This window comes from Microcaecilia unicolor, chromosome 3 (assembly GCF_901765095.1).
Source record: "Microcaecilia unicolor chromosome 3, aMicUni1.1, whole genome shotgun sequence".
NCBI lineage: Eukaryota > Metazoa > Chordata > Amphibia > Gymnophiona > Siphonopidae > Microcaecilia > Microcaecilia unicolor.
The window spans coordinates 216020262-216035240 of record NC_044033.1 but is presented as its reverse complement, the minus strand read 5'-3'; the positions used below and the strand labels follow the sequence as shown (position 1 = coordinate 216035240).

At 45.1% G+C, this 14979-nt stretch overlaps 1 protein-coding gene across 1 annotated transcript in view; it reads left to right on the top strand.

The window, feature by feature from the left end:
* Positions 1-14752, top strand: part of LOC115464970 (carbohydrate sulfotransferase 6-like) — a 45796-nt gene extending 31044 nt beyond the window's left edge. Inside the window, exon 2 of the mRNA XM_030195362.1 lies at positions 13479-14752. Coding sequence (XP_030051222.1) covers positions 13488-14642 — 1155 coding nt within the window. The 5' untranslated portion in view covers positions 13479-13487 and the 3' untranslated portion in view covers positions 14643-14752. The remainder of the gene's footprint in view (positions 1-13478) is intronic.
* The last annotated feature ends 227 nt before the right edge of the window (positions 14753-14979 follow it).

The following is a 14979-nucleotide window of genomic DNA, read 5'->3' as shown; positions in this document are numbered from 1 at the left end:
AAGGCGCGAAGTCTGGAGTTGGCAGTAGTGGAGAAGGGAACAGATAAGAAGGATTTATCCATGGAGCGGAGTGCACGGGAAGGGGTGTAGGGAAGGACGAGTGTGGAGAGATACGGGGGAGCGGCAGAGTGAATACATTTATAGGTTAGTAGAAGAAGTTTGAACAGGATGCGAAAACGGATAGGGAGCCAGTGAAGGGTCTTGAGGAGAGGGGTAGTATGAGTAAAGCGACCCTGGCGGAAGATGAGACGGGCAGCAGAGTTTTGAACCGACTGGAGAGGGGAGAGGTGACTAAGTGGGAGGCCAGCAAGAAGCAGATTGCAGTAGTCTAAACGAGAGGTGACAAGGGTGTGGATGAGGGTTTTGGTAGAGTGCTCGGAAAGAAAGGGGCGGATTTTACGGATGTTGTAAAGAAAGAAACGACAGGTCTTGGCGGTCTGCTGGATATGAGCAGAGAAGGAGAGAGAAGAGTCAAAGATGACCCCAAGGTTTCGAGCTGAGGAGACAGGGAGAATGAGAGAGCCATCAACAGAAATAGAAACGGGGGGAGGGGGGAGGTGGGTTTGGGGGGGGAAAAATGAGAAGCTCGGTTTTGGTCATATTTAATTTCAGGTGGCGTTGAGACATCCAGGCAGCAATGTCAGACAAGCACGCTGAAACTTTGGTTTGGATGCAAGGTGAGATATCAGGGGTAGAAAGGTAGATTTGGGAGTCATCAGCATAGAGATGGTAGGAAAAGCCATGGGATGAGATTAATGAACCAAGGGAAGAAGTGTAGATAGAAAAGAGGAGGGGACCAAGAACAGAACCCTGAGGTACGCCGACAGGCAGAGGGATAGAAGTAGAAGAGGATCCACCAGAGTGAACACTAAAGGTGCGGAGGGAGAGGTAGGAAGAGAACCAGGAAAGGACAGAGCCCTGGAATCCAAGTGAGGACAGGGTATCGAGAAGTATGTTGTGATCGACAGTGTCAAAAGCAGCGGAAAGATCAAGAAGAATGAGGATGGAATATTGACCTCTGGATTTAGCCAGTAATAGGTCATTGGAGACTTTAGTAAGCGCAGTTTCGGTTGAGTGGAGAGGGCGAAAACCAGATTGTAATGGGTCAAGAATAGCATGTGAGGAGAGAAAATCGAGGCAGCGGCGGTGAACAGCACGCTCAAGTAATTTGGAGAGAAAAGGAAGGAGGGAGATGGGTCGGTAATTAGAGGGACAAGTAGGGTCAAGTGAAGGCTTCTTAAGGAGAGGTGTGACCACAGCATGTTTAAAGGCAGCAGGGACAGTCGCAGTGGAAAGTGAGAGGTTGAGAATGTGACAGATAAAGGAATAAGAGTAGGAGAGATGGCATTAAGAAGGTGGGTGGGAATGGGATCAGAGGAACAGGTGGTACATTTTGAGGAAGAAAGGAGAAGTGTAGTTTCCTCAATAGTAACTTCAGGAAAGGAGGAAAGGGAATGAGGGGAAGGAGAGAGAGGAGAACGGACTAGTGGAGGGAGAGCTAGTGAGGTAGAGAAAGCAAGATTTATCTTTTGAACCTTGTTGTGAAAGAATTCAGCAAGGGTCTGAGGAGATAATGAAGGGGGAGTTGGGGAAGGGGGCACCTTGAGGAGAGAGTTCAATGTGGTGAAGAGAAGTCGAGGATTAGAGCCAAGAGAGTTGGTCAGTTGGATATAATAATCCTGTTTGGCACGTAAAAGAGCAGATTGGAAGGAGGTCAGCATGAACTTAAAGTGTAAGAAATCAGCAAGGGCCCGAGATTTCCGCCAGAGGCGTTCGGCGGAGCGGGTACAGGAACATAGGTAGCGGATATTAGAATTCAGCCAAGGTTGGGGTTTTGTACGCCTTACAGGGCGGGTCATCAAAGGTGCAAGAGTGTCTAAGGCAGAGGATAGAGTATTGTTGTAAGAAGAAACAGCCTCGTTGACAGACGTGGATGGTGCCACAGTAGAGAGGAGGTTTGAAACATGGGAGGATAGAGATGAAGGGTCAATATCGTGAAGATTCCTAGATAAATTAGATAGGATAGGACGGGACTGGGAGGGAGGAGATTTAAGTGTGAAAGTTATAAGATGGTGATCAGAGGAGGGATGATCAGAGGCAAGGAAACTAGAAGGTGAACAGTTGGAGGAGAAGATGAGATCAAGACAGTGACCATTTTGATGAGTGGGGAGGTGGAGCATAGTTGGAGATTAAAGGACGACGTTAAAGCGAGTAACTTGGAAATATAAGAGTTGGAAGGATCATTAGCAGGAATATTAAAGTCACCAAGGATGAGAGAGGGGGAGGAAGGATCATGGAAGAAGGCAAGCCAGGCGTCAAAGTCACTGAGAAAGGATGAAAGGGACTTATCAGGGGGACGATAAATGACCGCTATTCGAAGAGGCAGAGGAGAGAAAAGGCGGATAGAGTGGACTTCAAAGAAGGAAAAACAGTGAGATTGAGGTGGAAGAAGGGGTTGAAATCTGGAGGAGGGAGAGAGAAGTAGTCCAACATCGCCCCCACGGCCAGCAGGGTGAGGAGTATGTGAAAATAGATAACCGCCATGGCACAGGGCTGCGACTGAAGCAGAGTCATCAGGGCAGAGCCAGGTTTCTGTTATGGCGAGCAGATGGAGGTGACGCGAGATAAAGAGGTCCTGGATATAGGGGAGTTTGTTACAGATAGAGCGGGCATTCCATAGGGCGCAAGAGAAGGGCAGAGAAGAGGAGGGGAGTAGAGGAATAGAGATGAGGTTAGAGAGGTCACGGTGAGATCTGTAGAGTTTGGATAATAGTTGGTGAGGAGGGCCAGGATTGGGATTGATGTCACCAGCTGAGAGTAAGAGAAGGAGTAAAAGAGAGCGGAGGAGAGTAGGAGAGGTGTGGCCACGAAGGCGTCGAAGGCGAGAGGTATTTAGGTGGAATGGGGAAGGCAAAATGGAGGGAAGAAAGAGACGGAGATTAAAAGCCAAGAGGGAGGAAGAGGGTAGGAGAGAAGGTGAGGTGATGAAGTCAATGGATGGGAAGTGAGTTCCTGTAGCGGAGAGAGGTAGGGGGTGAGGGAAAAGATTAGGAAGGGACAGAGCTAGGAAGAGAATGTGAATAGGGGCCATAAACGATTAAGGTACTTTAGCAACTGGAAAAAGATTAGATACAAAGAGAAAAATGCCCCTAGAGCGGAGGCCCTGAGTGGATCGGGGTGCACCTGGGTGTCACCCCGGAGAAGGCTGTAAGGATATGCAGATGAGCTGCAAGTCCTCCACAGCACCTGAAAGGCAGCCGGTGGTAGAGGTGGGCACCTCTCAGCTGAGGAAAGGCTTACCAGGGGTTAGGCCGAAGCCAGCATTCCTCCCCCTGAGGGTCCCCTGTTCAGTAAAGCATTTACCTTGGCTCCAAGATGATTGCAACTCCTTCGCCAAACCTCGCAGTGGATCACCCCCTGCATGCACATCTTTGTCTATTGTCTCTTCTGTTCACTTTCCCTCCCCCATCTCATGTTCTTTCCTATGAGACTTGATTAGAGTTTAATTTTCATTGAACTCTACTCCTCCTTTATATTTTATTAAATCCCCCTAGTATCCTAATCTCGCCTTTTGTCTTTACCCATTGCTCTAACCTTATTAAATTTTAATGTGTAAATTGCTTAGATATCTTTTATTATTTGTGGTATATTAAATAAAGCTGAGCTGTGGCACAGAGAACCAGCAGACATACAGATCGACAAAAAAACACACACACTCACAAGCACATCGATGCATGCACACACACATATAAACAAAACATACAAAATAGAGATACACTCTGCCCCTTCCCCCCCCCACACACACACATGTGCAAAACACATACAAAACATACATACAAATATGCAGCACAGATGTGCATGCCCACACAAACACACATATACATGCAGCAGGTTTGGAAAGAATTCCCTGAGCCATGATCTGCTCTGTTTCCCCACATGTTATTCTTTTCAACTCAATGGAAATTGGAAACAAAATATACGCAAGGGGACAAGAATATTTGGCTGTCTGTGGACAAAAGAACTCTCTGAAAATGTAATAGAACAGGATCAGTTTGGCATAGAGGAAAGCCAGTAAGAAGACACTTGATTTGAAAATGGGCCAGATTAGATAGGAGGCTCCAGAGAAATAAGGTTCTTGAAAACATGGCCCAATATATGACAACAGGAAGAACAGTTCAGCTTCTGAAGTATAGAAACTTAGATACAGTGAAATATAGCATCCCATCTACCAACCCCCACCCTCAATTACCTCTCTATCCTCCATCTACCCCACCCCAACTGCCCCCCAAGAATTACCCCTGCCTCAACAACCCCCCAAGCTATATCCCACCTAATCACAGCCCCCAAATCACCTCATCTTCAAACTGAAACTAAACAGAGAAAACCCCCCAAATTCCTGGTATTATCCAACTCGCACAATCCACCAAACAACATACCCTATAGAACCACAACTAAAAATATTGGGAATCATTCTTGATAAACATCTCTCTCTTCAAGAGCAGGTCTGAGCAGTAACATCAAAGGGGTTCAAAATTCTAGAAACTGAGAAGGATCAGAGACTATTTTCCTAGACAAACATTCTGTCTAATAGTACAATCTTTAATATTACCCCAACTTGACTATTGCAACGCAGCATATGTAGGCTGTAAAGAAAGCATGCTGAAATCATTGCAGACTGTTTAAAAAATGGCAGAAAGACTAATATTCAAAAAGTTGAAATACAACAGAGCAACACCATTGCTAGTCATGCAACACTGGCTCCCAATAAAGGCCAGACTAATCTTATTTATTTATTTATTTATTTATTTGTTTGTTGCATTTGTATCCCACATTTTCCCACCTATTTGCAGGCTCAATGTGGCTTACAATATATCGTTATTGGTGAATAATAGATTGGAAGATAACAATTAGTGTTACATAGAGAACATGGATGACATAATAGAAATTAAACAATTGAATTAAGCAAGAAATTAAACAAGCAGATATAAGAAAAAAACAGTTCTGATTATAGGTAGAGTGGAGATGTGTTACATTTGCAATTGCTGATCTTTGTGGTATGCCTTGTTGAAGAGGTGGGTCTTCAGAGATTTACGAAAGTTAGTTAGTTCATAAATAGTTTTTAAGTTGAGCGGCAATGCGTTCCATAACTGTGTGCTCAGGTAAGAAAAGTTTGATGCATGTGTTAGTTTGTATTTTATACCCTTACAGCTGGGGAAGTGAAGATTAAGAAATATTCGGGATGATCTTTTAGCGTTTTTGGGTGGCAAGTCTACCAGGTCTGACATGTAGGCTGGGGCATCTCCGTGAATGATTTTATGAACTAGAGAGCATACCTTGAACGCGATACGTTCTTTAAGTGGAAGCCAGTGTAGCTTTTCTCTTAGGGGTTTAGCACTTTCATATTTTGTTTTTCCAAATATGAGTCTGGCTGCAGTGTTCTGGGCAGTTTGAAGTTTCTTAATGATTTGCTCTTTACAGCCAGCGTAGAGTGCATTGCAGTAATCTAGATGACTGAGCACTAATGACTGTACCAGGTTGCGAAAGATGGTCCTTGGGAAGAAAGGTCTTACTCTTTTTAGTTTCCACATCGAATGGAACTTCTTCTTGGTTGTATTTTTTGCATGGCTTTCAAGTGTAAGATTTCAATAAATGGTGACTCCAAGAATTTTCAGGGTGTCTGAGACGGGAAGGGACAAGTTTGGTGTGTTTATGGTGGTGAATTTGCTCGTGTTGTGTTGTGAGGTGAGTATAAGACATTGTGTTTTTTCTGCATTAAGTTTCAACTGAAATGCATCCGCCCAAGAATGCATGATATGGAAGCTTTGGTTAATGTCGTTGGTGATTTCCTTTAAATCATGTTTGAACGGGATGTAAATCGTTACGTCATCTGCGTATATGTATGGGTTGAGGTTTTGATTGGATAATAATTTGGCCAAGGGTGTCATCATTAGGTTGAAGAGAGTTGGCGAGAGGGGGGATCCTTGAGGGACTCCACACTCAGGTAGCCATGTGGCTGATGTAGTCGCGTTAGATATCACTTGGTATGATCTTGTGGTCAAGAAGCCTTTAACCCAATTGAGAACGTTGCCCCCGATTCCGAAGTGTAGTACACATCCGATTCTAGGATGTGTAGTAATATTCCGTGATCAACCATGTCGAAAGCACTGGACATCATAGGCGGTCGGTGGCCCAACTGTTTGGGGAGGCTAAAGGGGGTGGGGTTAGGGGTGGGGCCGGGGGCGGGGCTTACATCCATAATTGTCTGACAACACAGAAAAAAAATAAGTAAAATAAAAGTCACAATTAATACCTTTTATTAAATGTAGATATTAGATATGTATCATATGTCAAAGAATAAAGTGGTTGCTCAAAGCATATACTAACCACAATCGCTCAACTGCAAAACATCAAGGTCAGGTATACATATAAAGTAGCGCATATGAGTTTATCTTGTTGGGCAGACTGGATGAACCGTAGAGGTCTTTTTCTGCTGTCACCTACTATGTATGTTATGTTACTATGCACAAATTTGTGCAAAATCACACTCAGAACCTTACTGTAACATAAATATTACACTAGGCAGACCCTAATACACCAATATACCACCCATATGGAAAATGCAGACCGTCAACATGTATGTTTACCTGCAAAATATGCAAGAGAAATGAAGGTTTGTAAGGCATTTTTTGTGGATATCATGAAACCCTCTGTCTAGGGCATATTCCAAGACCTGCTTGAGAACCACTGCTAAAGAGCTAAAGTCGGTATTTCCTCTGTAATTTTAAATAATTACTTTGACTTCCGTGAACATGGGAATGCTTTCAAACATATATATTTGGACATCCTGAACTTAATATTTGACTTGGACATGGCTAAGAGGCTATAGACTTATTTTCAAAGCACTTAGCCTCCCAAAGTTCCATAGAAACCTATGGAACTTAGCCTCCCAAAGTGCTTTGAAAATATGCCTCTTTAAGACTGCAACAAGGTCTGGAAAAAGAACAAATCCTTTACAAAGAACAATGTCTATGCTCAATCATTATCTGTATGAACCTAAAGCAGGGTTCAGGGATACATTGTGAAATGCTTGCATCCATTCACAGAGGAGGCAATCCAAGGAAGAGAGAGTAACTGAGTAGCTAAAATTTTCTCAACACGTTTCACTCAGTTCCTTCATGCAGTGACCTCGTTGCATAAAATCCAGACCAAACCTCTGCAGGAACCCCACAAAGTGTGAAAAAAAAAAACAGAACAAAAACGAGAAATTCATTGTGTGCGTCATCACCCAGGTCATTATCTGCTGCTGCTGCCCACCCCCCAAACGCAGGGCTGCTTGGCACTGCAGCCAAGCAGCTCTCGGAAGTTTCCTTCGATCCTTCCTGCCCTCAGCTGAGCTTCCCGATGACAGCCCTCCTCTCTCCGTTCCCCTCCCCCACCCCGGCGTGTGTTTACCTGTTTTACTTTTAGTGGCAGCGAGTGGCGATGGCAGTGATGAAAAAGAAAGCACTGCGGGCTCCTCCAGCTTCTCCCTTCCCTTCCCTCACACGTGTCCCGCCTTCTGCGATGACATATTTCCTGTTTCCGCGAGGGCGGGACAATGTGTGAGGGAAGGGAGAAGCTGGAGGAGCCTGCAGTGCTTTCTTTTTCATCACTGCCGTCACCACTCACTGCCACTAAAAGTAAAACAGGTAAACACGCGCCGGGGGGGGGGGGGGGAATGGAGAGAGGAGGGCTGTCATCGGGAAGCTCAGCTGAGGGCGGGAACGATCGGAGCGAGGAAACTTCCGAGAGCTGCTTGGCTGCAGTGCCAGGCAGCCCCGTGTTTGGGGGGCGGGGGAGGGGGGGGTAGCAGCAAGGGGAAGGTTACAGTTGGGCTGGGGAGGCTTAGCCACCCCAAGCCTCTTATACGGGGAGCCTATGCTGGACATGTCGAATTGTAGAAGAAGTATGTTATTGCCAGTGGCGATCGCTTGTTTAAATTTAGTCAGGAGAGTAACTAGTACTGTTTCAGTGCTGTGGTTAGACTGAAATCCTGATTGTGAGTCATGAAGTATAGAAATTTTATTTAAGTAGTTGGTGAGTTGTTTGGTCACCATGCCTTCCGTTAGTTTGGTTATCAGAGGAATAGATGCTACTGGGCAGTAGTTGGTTAAGTCGCTTGTACTTTTCTTTGCGTCTTTAGGTATAGGGGTGAGTAGAATATTTTCTTTATCCTTTGGGAAGAGTCCACTTTGTAGCATATAGTTCAAGTGCTTCGTGAGGTCTGATATGAATTGTTGAGGGGCAGACTTTATAAGGTTGTTAGGGCATATGTCTAATTTGCAGTGGGACTTGGCGAACCTTTTGAGCATTTGGGAGATGGTATTGTCCGATAGTGTGTTGAAGTTGGTCCAGGTTCTGTCCGCTGGGTGTTCTCCAGGGTTTGGGTCTAAACAATCAAGGAGTTTTGTGTAGTCGGTGGTATTAACAGGTATCATGAGTCGTAATTTAATGATTTTCTCATTAAAGTATTTCGCAAGTTGGAAAAGTTTGTGTGTATCTTTGTAGTCTGGTCCAATTTTATTTTTGTAGTATGATCGTTTAGTTTGTTTAATGGTGTATTTGTATTTTCTTTGTAGTTGCTTCCAGGCGTTGTGTGTGGAGTCGTCTTTATTTTTATTCCATGCTCGTTCTAACCTTCTAACTTGTGTTTTTAGTTTTTTCAGTTCTTCATTGAACCATGGTATTGAGTTCCTTCTGTGTGAGGTTCTGGTTTGAAGTGGTGCAATGTTGTCTAGTATGCTTCTACATCTATTGTCCCATTCTTGGAGAAATTGGTTTGAATCTGTCAATGTAGTCCATTCATTATTGTAGAACTGTTGCCAGAATGTTAATGGATCTATTTTACCTCTCATGGTATAGGTTATTCGTTCTTGTTTGTGGGGTGAATCTTTCATTCGCCATTGGAGGGAGAGGTTTGCTTTGTAGTGGTCGGACCATGATGTGGGTGTCCACTTTGTATCTGTTAGTATAAGATTTAAGTCAGGGGAGAGTTTGTGTGTAATGATGTCTAATGTGTGTCCTTTAATATGGGTTGGCTGCGTACTTGGCCTATGAAGATCCAATAGTTGGAGGAATTCTTTGCATTCTTGGGCGTTTATTGAGTTAGGATCTTCAAGATGTAGGTTAATGTCCCCTACTATAAGAAGGTTGGAAGTGGATACAAAAGTGGCACAATAATTCAAAAGTGGCACAATAATTTTCAAAATACCATTCGATCCGTCTCCCGATTTCATGTCAGAACTGATTGAACTATCACCAAGAAATGTGCTCCCAGGAACCAGAGAGTACATCTACCCAAATGCAGAAACATAACCTACAAGTCCATTTATACAGCAGGTTTTGACTATCTAGGCTCCACATGGTGGAACTCAATTCCCAAGGGCATAAGAAGAATAGATAACTATCTCCACTGCAGAAAAGAACTAAAAACGTATTTTTTCAAGAAGTTTTATGGATAATCAATACCGTTATTGAGTGCACATAATGATTATAAGTGTACAACAACAACATTAATCCCTGACCACTACAAGAAATGCCAATAACTATCTCCATTTCAAAAGAAAACTAAAAACACATAGAGAGGCATAATCGAAAGGGATGCCCAAGTTTTCCTAGGGATGTCCTCGCAGGACGGCCCCATGAAGGGGCGGGAAAACCCGTATTATCGAAACAAGGTAGGCGTCCATCTTTCATTTCGATAATACGGTCGGGAACGCCCAAATCTGGAAATTTAGGTTGACCTTAGAGATGGTCGTCCTTAGACTTGGTCGTTTCTGATTTTCAGTGATAATGGAAACCGAGGACACCTATCTCAGAAATGACCAAATCCAAGCCATTTGGTCATGGGAGGAGCCAGCATTCGTAGTGCACTGGTCCCCCTCCCATGCCAGGACATCAACCGGGCACCCTGGGGGGCACTGCAGTGGACTTCACAAAATGCTCCCAAGTGCATAGCTCCCTTACCTTGTGTGCTGAGCCCCCCCCCCAAATCCCACTCCCCACAACTGTACACCACTACCATAGCCCTTATGGGTGAAGGGGGGCACCTAGATGTGGGTACAGTGGGTTTTTGGTGGGTTTTGGAGGGCTCATATTTACCACAACAAGTGTAACAGGTAGGGGGGATAGGCCTGGGTCCGCCTGCCTGAAGTACACTGCACCCACTAAAACTGCTCAAGGGACCTGCACACTGCAGTGATGGACCTGAGTATGACATTTGAGGCTGGCACAAAATATTTTTAAAGTTGTTTTTTGAGGGTGGGAGGGGGTTAGTGACCATTGGGGGAGTAAGAGAAGGTCATACCCGATTCCCTCCGGTGGTCATCTGGTCAGTTCAGGCACCTTTTTGAGGCTTGGTCATAAGAAAAAAGGGACCAAGTAAAGTCGGCCAAGTGCTCGTCAGGGACGCCCTTCTTTTTTCCATTATGGGTCGAGGACGCCCATGTGCTAGGCACGCCCAAGTCCTGCCTTCACTACGCCTCCAACACCCCCCCAGGAACTTTGGTCGTCCCCGTGACAGAAAGCAGTTGGGGATGCCCAAAATTGGCTTTCAATTATGCCGATTTGGGCAACCCTGTGAGAAGGACGCCCATCTTCCGATTTGTGTCGAAAGATGGGCGCCCTTCTCTTTCGAAAATAAGCCTGATATTCTCACAAACTTTTTATGGCTTTCATTACATCAAAAAAAAACTTTATTTACCAAAAGCACAATAAAGTGTAAACCTTAAAATTAATCACTCAAACCATACAGATCTTACTCATCTATTACTCACTTCAACCACTCACTCATTACATCTCAAACTGCGTTTCATGGGACTATAAATAACCCCTATATTATACAATAGGATACAAAGATGTATAATTTCTTAAACTGATCAACTGCAACAGGGCCGCTGAGAGGGGGGAGCGGGGGGGGGGGGGGCAAAATTCCCCGGGCCCGGGCCACCAAGGAGGGCCCGGCGCCGGAGTCTCTCGCCCTCTCCTGCTCCCAGGCTGCTGGCGCCACAGTCCCGTCTCCACCTGCCTACCCTCAGCTCCCTTCTGTCTGTTGTATGACCCCCCTGCATTTAAAAAAAATCTCTAAAGCAGCACAGCGCCTTCTCTGCGAAAGTAGCAGATCGCCACGGGGAGGCCTTTCCTCACTGTGCCCCGCCCTCCTCTGATGTGACTTCCTATTTCTGCAAGGGCGGGACACAGTGAGGGAAGGCCCGCCTGAGGCGATCTGCCGCTTTCACACAGAAGGTGCTGCGCCTGCTGCTTTAGATGAAGGGGGTCGAATGGCTAGCAGAAGGGAGCAGAGGATAGGTAGGTAGGTGGAAACTGGGAACTGTGGCGCCAGCAGCCTGGGAGCAGGAGAGGGAGGTGACAGAAGTAGCGATTGAGGGGTAGGAGTGGCGATCCTGGAGGGGCAGGGCCCGGCTCAGTCTCTCGGTGGCCCTTAACTGCAAAGCCTCGAGTGAAAATGACGTTCTGTAGTAAATTGAAGTCATAGTAGTGATATTTTTAAACTCCAGTTTAAATAGAAGTACTCCCTTTCAAGGGTTAATAAACAACACAGCAACCAAGTGTCACCAAATGATTGTAAGTATATAATTGTAATCCCTGTCTGTTACAAAGAAGTATTCAATAACCATACCTCTTCTCAGAAAAAAAAAACTATTAACACATCTTTTTCAAGAAATCTTATGGGTAATTACAACCACTAGCAAACGCCTTAATCTGATTATAAACATTTAATTACAATGTAATCCTTCATGACTGTTGAATGTAAGCCACATTGAACCAAAGTTTGTTTTTGGATATTTGTGGGATATAAGAATGAATGAATGAATTAATAAATAAATACATCTCCAACTATTCCCAAACCTACTCTCCACTGCCACCCCTGCACCCAAAACTACACACCCTACATCTACCCCATCTCCTATAATTATCCACACCTACCCTACTCCCCATCTACTCTCAGCTTCCTCATCCCCAAAAATATACCAACCCACTCCAGGTGAACAAAGCTGACCCCTCCCTTTTCCTCTAAGTCAAAGACACACCCCGAGACAACATAGGTAGAGACATAACACATGGAGGGGTTGGAAAGAATTCCATGAGCTGTGCTCAGCATGCATTTCCCAATTGTGTACAACTGTTATAGATGGAGATCACAGGAATTGTATAGTGTTATGATTCTGCTAGATAGGCAGGGGAAGGTTTGGAACTCACTCCTGATTGGTTTGTCAGGGGCTGAGCCAGCAGAAGTCAGAAGCCTGATCCATTTAAACCTGCCTCTTCCCTGCAATCATTGCTTTGGCGTTGATTGCTCTGCTGAAGCCAGCCTGTGTTTGGGCTCTTGTATTCACGTTGGAGTATTAGCCTTTCTCCTCATGCTTGCTGATTCTCTGTGTGTGTGTGTGCTGGGTATTCCCAGCATAAGCCTGATTGCCTCACTTCCCCCCACCTGGTTTGCTTCTCCTGCTCTAACGCTGTGCCCTCTGGGGTAAGCTGTTGCCTTGAGTTGTTTCAGTTTATTTGTTTAGCTTTCTCTCCCTCGGTGTTCTCTTTGTTGTGCTGAGCTGCTGCTCTGCCTTCCCCTGTCCTTGTATTTTGCTCCTGTTTGTTCGTTTGTTTTAGTTCTCTTTTGTTTGATGTAGTTGTCTCCTGTGTTCTGGTCTGTGTGTGTCAAGGCAGCTTCCTCTGTTTGTTTATTCTTCCCTTATCCTTGTCTACTGAGTAATCCTCTCCTGTTCTTTCCCTCTGGCAGTTCCTTTTTCCATTGGGGATTGTGGGGCCAGTTTGTGTATTCCTTAGGTAGTTCTCCCTTTTCCTTTGTGTGCTGTAAGTTCAGCCCTGTTCCCTTGTGTGCTGATTGGTTCAGCCTATATTCCTGTAGTTGGTTTCCTTTTTCCCTGAGTGCTGTGTTGTTTCAGCCTAGAGTATATTCCTATAGTTGGTTTCCTTTTCCCTGAGTGCTGTGCTGTTTAAGCCAAGAGTATTCCTTTCTGGGGCTTCCTGTGTTCTTGATCGTCTGTGGCACAGCTTTGTTTTCCTGTAGAGGCTTCTGCCTCTCACCCTTTTCTCTGGGGCTTTACCCTGCACTGTGTGCGCTGCAGTTCCATATGGAACCCTTGTTCTTTTGTGACTCGGTTCCCGGTCGGCTGTGAGGCCTGCTTGCTTGGTCTTTGCGTGAGTGGGTTCCCGATAGGCTGTGAGGCCCGCCTGAATGCTCTATCTTCCCCTTTCTGGTAGTGCCTGTTGATTATTGTGAGTGTGCGGGGTTTGGTGGTTGGGGTGGTGCATAGGGCCTGCTCGGTCTACCCTAGGCCTTGGCCTAAATTCTATATTAGGCCGCAGCCTGGGCTCAAGGGCTCACGTCCAGAACAACATATAGATAGTCATTCTGACACTTCACCCTTCAGTCTAACACCTTTGTTCTCTCTTCACAGTTATCTGACATGAAAAGTGGAAAGCTCAGCATTTATTTGCGATACCTCATCATCTGTGTGATTTTGGTCCTGGTGATGTGGCTTTCTAGCTTCCAAGTATATCAGGCTCCTAAAGAAAGGTTCAAAATTAAACAAACTAAAACTCACCTCCTCATCCTTACCTCTTGGAGGTCAGGGTCTTCTTTTGTGGGTCAGCTCTTCAATCAGAATCCTGATGTATTCTATCTGATGGAGCCTGCCTGGCATGTTTGGACCCGGTTGCCCAAGGAACCCCCGAAGCTTCTGCATTTGCCTGTACGGGACTTGATCAGATCTATCTTCCTGTGTGACATGTCTGCTTTTCCACCCTACATGTCCCAAAGCAAGTACATATCAGATATTTTCATGTGGCAGGAGAGCCGTGCTCTCTGTTCTTATCCTGCTTGCCCAAACTCCCCCCTGACAGACTTCTTCAACAGATCAGAGTGCCACACAAGATGTAGAAATGTCCCACTTGATAAAATGGAGGAGGCCTGCAGGGCCTACAGCCACGTGGTGGTGAAGACTGTTCGGTTCTTCAACTTGGAGGTTCTCTACCCACTCCTGAAGGACCCCTCACTGAACCTCAAGATAATTCATCTGGTAAGGGATCCCCGGGCTGTCTTCTCCTCACGGGAGGCATTCCCATACCTAGAATATGATGATGCGACAGTCAGTAAAGCTCAGAATTCCAAGGCCAACATCAGTGTGGTGATGGAAGAAATTTGCAAAGCCCAAGTACAAATTTATAAGTTGGCCTCGCAGAATCCTCAACCCTTCTTGAAGAACCGGTATCTCATGGTGCGTTATGAAGACCTTGTAAGGAACCCAGTGGATCATATCAGAGAGATGTATGACTTTGTAGGGCTCTCAATGTCCCCCAAGCTTGAATCCTGGTTTTACAACATCACCCATGGGCTCATTCCTAAGGAGAAAAAGTTCCTGCCTTTCAGTGAGGACTCCAAGAAGATTGCTCAGCATTGGAGAGAGAAACTGCACTTCTCAAAAGTGAAGGAAGTGCAGAAACTCTGTCAACAGGAGATGGAAGTGTTTGGTTATCAGCTCGTTGAGTCTGAGAGGGAACAAAAGAATATGTTATTAGACTTGCTGTTAACCAAACTGGACAAGTTTGAGTGGATCCACTGAGATAAGAAGGCCTACCTGGAGCAGCCTGCTCATCCAACATTTCTGAAGTATGGACTGATAAATGGGAAGGGCCAGGTCAACTACATATGACAGAAATTGAAAATAAGGCACTTTTTTTTTTGCATTTAAATCTAAGTGTTCTTTCTCCCATTTACATAAAATGGCTTCAATTTCCAATCTTTTTTTTTTTTTTTTTTTAGATTTGGAAGATTTGACCTCTCCTCCAATATGTCCCATCTAAAGTGTCCCCGAGTCTAGTGCATGTGAACAAGAGAGACTAGCGCTTCCTCGGTTCCTTTCAAAACCTTTCTTAAAGGTTCATATTTGGTTTTACTCA